The sequence below is a fragment of the Chenopodium album genome, chromosome 15 (assembly GCF_948465745.1).
Source record: "Chenopodium album chromosome 15, dcCheAlbu1.1, whole genome shotgun sequence".
Classification (NCBI taxonomy): Eukaryota; Viridiplantae; Streptophyta; class Magnoliopsida; order Caryophyllales; family Amaranthaceae; genus Chenopodium; species Chenopodium album.
This window is the reverse complement of record NC_137848.1, coordinates 10,934,603-10,944,586: the sequence shown is the minus strand read 5'-3', so window position 1 is coordinate 10,944,586 and position 9,984 is coordinate 10,934,603. Positions and strand designations below refer to the sequence as shown.

At 33.5% G+C, this 9,984-nt stretch overlaps 1 protein-coding gene across 2 annotated transcripts; it reads left to right on the top strand.

The window, feature by feature from the left end:
* Positions 1-2,154: 2,154 nt before the first annotated feature.
* Positions 2,155-9,815, top strand: LOC145582940 (uncharacterized). Of its 2 annotated transcripts, none has more exons than XM_081640008.1 (5): positions 2,155-2,536; positions 4,004-4,105; positions 5,657-5,807; positions 8,024-8,067; positions 9,388-9,815. In XM_081640008.1, exons 1-5 carry the CDS (start codon positions 2,450-2,452, stop codon positions 9,571-9,573), a joined length of 570 nt encoding a protein of 189 aa, XP_081496134.1. In that variant the 5' UTR covers positions 2,155-2,449; the 3' UTR covers positions 9,574-9,815. The 2 variants fall into 2 exon arrangements, with proteins under 2 accessions (XP_081496134.1, XP_081496133.1); XM_081640007.1 differs by having other exon boundaries at positions 2,161-2,536; positions 9,366-9,815.
* Positions 9,816-9,984: the final 169 nt, after the last annotated feature.

Sequence of the window (9,984 nt, the reverse complement as noted above, 5' to 3'; positions counted from 1 at the left end):
TTCATGATCAACGTTAGCAATCTAATCTGCTACTCGATTTGCCTCTCTATAGATATGTTAAATACTCCAATTGTCGAACTTGTTGAAAATTAATGTCTTTTAGTATGCTCACTATGTTAAATATGCCATGGGATTGACCAAATGACCGTGGTAGTATGCTTAATATGCTCAACAAATACTTATTTTGGTGATAAGTATGATTCAAAATGGTTTCTAAAATTAGTAACACCAATTTCGTAATGAATCAGCCGTATGATATTTAATTATTTAAACTTTAAAAGTTTTTATCAAACGAATAGTGGAGCTCTATGCCTCTATGGTGACATCCATAATCATCACTTTTTCTATTTTTATTTTTTAAAATTCAAAATTGTTCCTAAAATTAGTAGCACCAATTTAGTAATGAATTAGCTATATGATATTTAATTACTTGACAATGAATAGTGGAGTTCTATAGTGACATCCACAACTCAATATGATTGCTTATAATCTCGTGCTCAAGAGACAAGAATGCTTATGTGAGGAGTTGTAGCTTCTTCTATGAAAAGCTTGGTGTTGTTGAGCTTAGACGCAAGTGTCTCCCAAAATAGCTTCTGCTATGACATATTCATGGTCTCTTTTGCTTTGAAATATCAAAGCCTAATGAATGACAATGTGAAAAATAAAATTTATTAGGAGAATTTTGAGTTGTGGATTGAATGTATACCATGTAATGACTTAGAGCATTACCTCAATCCCAAATAATAGTTAATAAGGCACAATAAGTCATTTTAAGGGGAAAGGTAAGGAATCCTTACCCACAAAGTATTCCAGTGAGATTAAATTTATAACCTCACAATTATGAATTACAATTTTTTTTTTAATCAGACAAAAATTAGTTTAGCTTATTCATACTAGATGAGACTCGTGCGATACACGGTTTATTTGAATTTTCCCTTTTTAAAATAATTTTTTATATATATATATTTATGTGCTAAAATTTGTTATATATTTAGATAAAATTCCTGATATCAAAAGATAATATTTTATATTTAATTAATTTAAACTGGGAAATCTCATTCGCCAATTTTGCTTACGTGTCATTTAAATTATTTAATTCTAAAAGAAATTAATAATCTCGTATTTAATTGGCTACCACTAAAATTTATTATCTTACATGGCGCGCTGAAAAAATTAAATCCTACATGGCTCTCTAAAAACTCGGGAAAAAACTCCCCTTTATATACTAGTTTTGTGCTCGTGCGATGCCCGGGTTGTTTATTGAATTTTAAGATAAATTTTCGATCTAAATGTCATATTTTAAAATGTATCATTGATACAAAATTAGTTAGGAATTAATGTGCTTTTGTGACAATTTAAACTATGTAGTAAGCATGTAATGACTAATAGTAATATTGGTTATAATGTTGGATTAAATACATTAAAAAAATAAATAGCTTATTAAGCCTGAAATGTTAGAAATTTTTAAAAATTAGCAAAAAAATAAATTAAATAAAAAAAATTGTTCTAACCGAACCCATAACCTTGGGCTAAGGTTGAACATTTCTTGACCTGTAACCTAAAGTAACTCTATCCGAAATAACTCGTGACTTGACCCGATTAACAGATTTACACAAAGTAAGTATATTATTTTAATCGATTAGAATATATTATAAATGGATGTTGTACTTTTTGAACTACTTGCTTTGCTTTAAAAAATATTATGACATAAAAATAAATTTAAATAATGATAATTATTGATAGTTATAATCTAATTTCTTTTGAATAAAATTATAATTTAATTTGTATTTATGAAATATTCGTATTTTATTGAAAACAAAACTCTAAACTAACAATTTTATACTAAAATTCTATCCAAATTTGATTGAAAATAGAATTCTAAATTAATATATTTATCCTACAAAGTCTATATAAATCTATCCAACGTGGCGTAACACTTGACGAAAAGTTATAATACAAAGTGTCGCTGCCTCGTAACCTGGCTAAAATTTTAGCTTTATATATTAGTTATATAATATAATATGATATTAGATTAGATTGATATATTCAATCGTAAATCAAAATTTACACCCGAATGTAAAATAAACACGAGGGCACCTAAGACGCCAGTACACCCTCCTCATTCTCAAATTTGTCCTTTGTCAGTCCTGAGTCCTGACCCTCCCATCCATCCGTTGGCTCTCTGATCTCCCCCTCTCACTCTCTCTCCTTCCCTCGCAAGTCGCATCCATTAACATGCTCTACTACTCCTAAGCTCCAACCAAATTCACCCCTTTAAATCTTCTGCAAATTTCAATTGACCGTTGAGATTTCGAAACTCCCATCAAGTTCACAATCTTCAATTTCTACGATATTCTTCATCTGGTTTTTTAGTTTTCCCCCCCAAATTCCCTGCTTTCATCATTGTTTCTTCGCCCCACCTCAAATTTTCATCTGGGTATTTCCCAAAATGGGTAAAAATCAAGCTTACAAAGCTATGCAAAGATCCAGGGTGGGGTCCAGCAGTGGTGCTCAAGACGAGGTTGAAGATGGATTGGTTTGTACCCTTCCTTGTTATTTTCCTTCAACCTAATTATCAATTTGGTTGATCTTCTAATTCTTTGTAATTAGAATATTAATTGGGTAATTTAATTGGTATTTTCATATTGAGTGAGCTAGATTTTAAATTGTTTTGGGTTGATTATGTGTTATTTTGCTATAAATTTTCTTAATTTTATGTTATGATTGATGTAGAAATGTCAAATAACAGTAAATGTGTTGCCTTTATGGTAGCAGAAGTGTGTGGATTTATATTGACATTAGCATTACCAAGTGGGCATCAATTTTTGACTGGATATATCTCCCTTCTCATGTCAGATAAGCTCATTTACTCAATTTTACTAGTATTATATTTTCCAAGTATGCCAAAGTTGTTGAAATTTCATGTATTATCATCCTTTGATGATCACTGTTATATTTTGATCTTCTACGTGCATTCTAATAAGCGAGCTGCTCTTATGATGACCGTCGTTTCTCAAGTGATAAGCTGCGTAGTTTATAGCTGCTTTGGCTAGTAAGGTAGTTAATTGATGCTCTGAAAGTAATCATTAGGGACCTATGTATAATCCCATTAGTTCTGATTCCGCTACATAATCTATGTCCCAGTTTTTTATTTGAATTTTTAAGGGTTTGGTGTGGTCTGGTCTGGCCTAAACCTTTAAGGTCTTGATTTGAATAATGTATCTTTATAATTTTCGTTTGGTTTGGTCTGGTCTGGTTTGAATTTCTCTAGTCTGGTCTATTATGATTTGGTCTGATCTTAACACGAGTAAGTAGCAAGTAAAAAGAATAAAATGAACAGAAAAAAGCCTGCATTTACCAATAACATTAAATAAGTAACCAACTTTGAATTGGTAGAAGTGGGGTGCTACTCACACAATCACACAATATGAGACGCAAAATGGGACATATAATCTTAACCCAAAAGGGATTGTCTACAAACAGTATAAACTTTTTCTCAACTTATTGACGAATATGTAATTATGTATCAATGTATCATATAGTATTAATCTGTCCAAGCAACACTTTTGAAGAGTGAGTTTTGTCTATTGTCATATGCTCCTATCCTAGGTGGTGTGCCAGCATAATATATTATCTTTTCATGGTTTAAGGGATGTGGATGAAATGAACAAAATCATCTAATTTCCAAGTGTATTATGGGTGAGTGGAATTCTGTTTTGTAATATGCGTGGGCAGTAATTGGAGAGTATGTTTTACGTTGCACCTTACTTTTATGTGAAAATGCTGTTTCATTGCAGGTTTCTTTGTTAGGTTAGAAAATCATAACTAGGATTATCAAACATGGATCCTTTATACTCAAGATTAAGTACTTCACTGTTGAAGTTGTACTGTGTGTAAAGCAAGCATTAAGACTGTGTCGTGTGCGTATCATTGAACACTTATTTACAATAAGCATTGTAGGCTATCTTGTTTCCTATACTTTTATTGATGAGGACAGTCGCAGGTGGATGGTTCATTTCATACACCAGAGTGGCATGCTGCTCGTTTGGCTAACTTGAGCACCTCTCACACAGTCACATGGGAAGAGTTTAAAATGAAGCAAAAGGTGACCATTTCTTCTTTACCTCATTTTTTTCAAACTTTGATCCAAATACATTTTCTCAGCATCAATAATTTCTGTATTTGACTGGAATATGGTGTTAATCTCTTATGATACATTATCTGTGATCAACATGAGTTGATTAGGGTTCCTAGAGCCTTTGTGTATCAATTAGTGAAAATGTATGTGATGCTTTTTATTGAAGTGACTTATTAGTTGCTCCACTGAATTTTGTTTACTGTGAAGGTCAAAGGAAGCCATTATCATTTTCAACAACTACATTCTATGCATTGGAGCGTGTGCATTCTATTTGCTATAGCTAATTACTTGAAACCTCTATTCATGGGGTTGTTTGAGTTGATGATGCTTTGACTAGTGGCACATGACAATGATTTTTCATGATTTCAGGAGAGAATTTTCTATTCCTGTCTGATAGAGTTTACTTGGTTTAGATCTTTAGGATGTGCATATCCTATGTGGCAAATTAAAACCTACATTTTAATCATCTTAAGGTTGAGTATTGGATGGGCAAAAATATTCTAATGTTTCTGATGGAAGCATATGGTTTTATGGTTTCTTTCAGCTGCAGAGTAAGAGTATCTGATTCAGATGTAATAAAACTAGTAAACAATTTAGAGATTTTTATGAATTGTTTTGTGGAGCTTCTGATCTTTGATTTGTCAGTTTGCATGGTGTGATGACCATAGTTATTTTTACCATCAGATGATTTCATGGCTTCTCTATGGATGGATATTGCTGTTATTTTTAATTTGCTCTTTTCTTTGATATATTACAAGGCTGAAGTTGTGGTTTTCTGTTTGGACCCTCTTTGTCCTCATTTGCTTAAAACTCCTATGTGAGGCATTTCCAAGTGGTCGGCCCTTTGCATAGTTTTGATGTAATGCATACATATAGATCTATGCCAATCTTGCTTCAGTTCCTTTGAGTCCATACAACTATTTGATACTGGATGACCTGAAACAATTATCCTTGAGAGGTACATAATCAAGAGTCAAGTTTGGCTATGATGTATAGGGTCATGAATCTGGTTTGGCTGTGAGCCAACTTTTGAATAAAATTAGATTGAAGATACATTATGGTAGTATAGAGGTTTACTGCATTGAATTTCTGAAACCTTTATGATCTCAAGACCATGATTTTGTTCTCTTAAAGGGTGATACTTGTCTGAAGCACTTGATTTCTTAATGATGATAAACTTTGTTTAGATGTTTACCTCCTAGCTAGCTCCTCTTTTGGACTGCAATATGCATGGATCAAGAGTAGTAGCAACTATGTGGAGAGATTAGTGTGATTAATTTCGTTTCCCTATCAGTGCCTTTGTGACATGCTTGCATCTGTAAACACCCCCTTCCCAATGAAGTCAAATATAGCAGACATCCAGAGAATAGATTGTTGCTGTAGGCAGTAGGAAAATAACAAGTGGTTGCTTTTGTGTTGTTTCAAGAAATTCTCAGTTTCTCTGGTTTTAATGTTTACATCATTTGCTATGATGTCTGCGTTGATGATTAGGACTCACTGATTATCTTATCTGTCCAGGAGGAAGCAGTAAAAAGGGGTGAACAGGAAGCTGACAAAGACAGGATGATGAGAGAATACAGGCTTCAGCTAGATGCAGAAAGAGAACGGAAGCTTTCTCAAGGAAGAAACCATTCTAGTAGCAAGTCAAAAGACTCAAAACATAAAAAAGGTATGGAAGAATACCTAGAATTTGGGAAACAAAGTCTTATTTATATATATAAGGAAAACACTTTCATGTGGGATCTTGTTAGATTTGTTCCAATGTGTATTTTCCGAATATCACGATTGCAAATAATGTGAAAAGGCAAATAAGAAGAGCAAAAAGGATTAGAGGGAGTATATTTTCTACATTTGAACATTCATTCTAAAATTATTTGATTTGTTCTACACTGCCTAAAGGGGTGTAGACTATAGAGCGAATGTTTTTTTTAATAATCTGATTTGTGTATAGCATTTTATACAAATTCTTTTTCAAGCTTGAAAAAGGGTTAATAGGTAAAGAAATTTCTGACTTCAGATTCCTTAAAGTTTAGGTTTTTTTATTGTAGATCTAATAAACGAAGAAGAATTTTTAAGACCAATAGGGTAAGGTACCAAAGGGGAGAAATTGTGAAATTAATCATGCCATCAAGAGCACTCAAGCTCCAACCTTATATTGTACAGAAACTTACATCTTTTTGGGAGAAACTTTGCTTGAATAATATTCTGATGACTCCTTGCTTACTACACTTTTCAAATATGTTTTCTTCATCCTCGTTTACTAATCTACAACCAACTTTTGAGGCTTTTGATGATGCGCTTAACTCCTCCCAGCATTTAAGATGATTAATGTATTCCTCTTCACCTTGGCAGAAAATTTATTGATGTGTGAAGTTTTATCCTTTGAGCACATCTTCTTGGGGGCCTTGTATTTATTGCAGCCCAAGTAAACAAAGCGAGGTTCAGTCTGAGCCTTGGGATCTTCTTAGATAGCTTTTGTAGAGAGTGAGATATTGATGTTCTTCCATGGAGTGGCAAAAAAATTTCACAGATAATGAGAGATAGAATTCCTATAACCACTGAATCCTATCATCTCCATAATTTTCAACCTTCATCTTGGAAGGTGATTCCCTCATTTAGATTAAATCTTCTTTGGCTCTTGCTGTTGGGGAATCTACACGAGGAAACATTCTAATGTCTCATATTACTATTCCAAGCTACTACAACCTTTTTATGGTGTATTTCAATGAGGTGATTTTAGAGAGGCTTTGTAATTGGATTGGTGAAGCTCATAAATTGACCCAACATCAAAAAGTCTCGTTAATACAATACTGCGATCTACTTCATATTCAAGATTCAACCTAAATATAAGTTGTTGCAAATTTTCTAAGATGGACTTCAGAATTATCACTCCATATTGAGAAGGCACCTTGCTCCACCAATACCATAATTTTGAATGATAAAACCCTTCCAAAGGCTGACTCCTCAGCAGCAGTTATAATAGTAAGAGGGGTCATTCCTGAGCCTGCTTCTTACTTGCAAGAATAAATCTATTGGTTAGGGGATTTTCAGACTTCAGAGTACTTTTTATTTTTTTGACAAGAGACTTCAGAGTACTTAGTCCTATACTTCTATCTCCTTAGATAACCACTTGCTATACCAAATCCATTGTCTTATTTCTTCTCTCGTTTTTATTTTTATATCAGAGATCTCAAAAAAACCAAGATTTTAACATGTCATGATGGATTGTGGCAAACTACAGCTCCAGTGACCCAAGAATTTGCTGTTCCTCCAATATGCATATCAGGGCCCTGAATAATTTTTGAGTTATTAAGTACTAAACTTAAATAGCCCTATGTTACTTGTAAAATGGTGTACCATAGTGTATATAGTTTTACTTGTGTAGAACGAGAGGTTAAGGGTTCAAATCTTGTCCCATCACAATTTTTTGTCCAAAACCACCACCGATGTGTGTATTTTAAGTTTTGGTAGTGTTCACTGGTCAATCGTGTTAGCTTTGGGAGACACAAGGAGAGGAAAATCTTTCTTTGATCTGCATGATTGGCCATCCTATGGAACATACTGGTAGAATTTTCTATGATAGATCCTGTTGTGAGTCTTTGTGGGATAGAGCAGTCTTCCGTGCTTCCTTATTATGAAATATTTGTGGTGTCCTTTCAGGGTTAATCTTTGAACAATGTACAATGTGATTGGTCCTCAACTCCCTATTTTCTGATGAATATACATGTATTTCTTTATCTTATTATATTCTTTAAATTATATGAAGTGGAAGAAAATTCATTATTAGAGTTGGTAAATTATTTGGGTCACAAATAACTGCATTGAAGAAGTGATTTAGTCATTTAGGTAGCTTTGTCATAATGGAGCTTTTCTTTCTTGTGACAGATAAAGATAAGAGCTCAAAAAGACGTTCCAGCAAAAAGAGAAAGGTATATTTATTTTTCTTTTGGTTTCTTTTAGTGATTTCATAGCAATTGAACGTCAACGTCTATGAATTATGTTGCAAATGTAGGAAATATGCTCACTGATCACCTCTTTTCCTATATAAGAAATGTGGACCTGGAGGAATTAATCTACTATATAATTCTCATTTGCGAAATTTTGAACTGTTATAATTGTAGGTCTAATATCAATTATCAACTACTTTCTTGGGGCTCTTAGTCCTTGAGAGTTGTTTTAAAATTCATCTAGATGTCAAGAAGTCTAAGACATTCAAGAGTTATATTACATTCCCTGGAAATAGATTCTGCAAAATGTTGCTCTAGTTCTTAAGCTCTGATTTTAGAATAATCTCTTTGCCTATGCATCGTATGTTGGAAATGTGGTTGATGTTTGCTAGAAAAATTTAATTGAACTTATGAGAGCGCTCCCAAAATTCACAGAAAATTTACTGCAATTGCTCACCATTTTTACCAACATCATGCAGTCCATTTTATTTTGGGTTTTGAAGGATTTCTAAACTTCACTATGCTATCTCTCTACTTTTCTGTTGATTTTGTGGACCCTTAACAGCCACTGTGTTCTATTCCTCTATCTTAGGGTCCTAAGATATCTGATTCATATGACTAGACTATCACTCACCGGGCAGCACTTCATATGGTGTGACTTCTGAGTTCTGAATACTACATAACTTCATTGGTATCATGATTTTGTTGCTTGTTTGATAAGCAGTAAGAAATGATGGTAATGATAATGAGGTTATCAATAACTTTGTTGAGGTTTTAGGGGTAACGCAAGATTATGAAGATATACATGTCAGTGCAGTTGCATTGCCATGACTGTTGGTGTGGGAGTTGGGATTTTTCTCGCGAAGTAAAACACAAACCCACACCCACTACCATAACTGATTACCAAATCAGTCATTATTGCATATCCAAACATCCACTATGGATTGTTATCTGGTGATTTTTGTGAAAAGCTTCTGCCTATCTCACCAACATTTGGAGCCCCTTGCTGTCTACCAAATGGGTTATTATTGTATAGCTATACATCTGTTATGCGTACTTTATTATGATTTTTATGATATTTTTGGTCATCCCATAAACATTTCGAGCCCTACCACTGTTATAACATTTTTATCTTCTTTACTCTAGGGTGGAAGAAGAGAGATTATCTAGCTACGAAATGTTTATGAAGTTGTATTTACTTTTTTTTTTTTTTTTTTTGGAAAATGAGCTGGAATTAGGAATATTACAACCAATTTATCATATTTGAATCTATTTTGCAGCACTCACGTAGATATTCTTCAGATTCTAGCTCCTCCGATTCATCTTCTGAGTCTTCAAGCAGTGATGAAGAAGAGAGAGAGTCAAGGAGGTCAAAATCTAGGTCGAAGAAAACAAGGAAGGAAAGAAGACATAGGTCTAGAAACAAAAGTTCTAGTACTGATGATGAGGCTGGTCCGTTGCCACTTTCTAGGTTTTTTGGCAATGTGAAGAGCTCATGAACCAGAGTAAAAGAGCAATTCCAACTTGTAGCATTTTAGTTTTGTGTCATTTAACAGGGATTTTCATTATTAGATTCTGGTTTCTTGCTCCGGCGTCAAAATATGTGATTAGTATAATGTAACTATTATGTATTTTTTAGAGAGCAGGAAATTCTTTTGCATGTCAAAAATACCATCCGTCTTCTAATTCGTGGGTGGATATTGAATCATTCATGAAATTTTGTTCCTCGATGCCTAGTTTTGTTTTCATTACTTAAATGAAATCGTAATTCTGCCTTTTTGTTCGGAGCAGATTTGTGTATGTGCGCGCATGTGGGTCAAAATGGGCAGATGGTGTAATGGGTTTATAATTGTGAGGGTCGGTATTCTATGTTCTGTCAATACAGGCTGTGTTAATGAG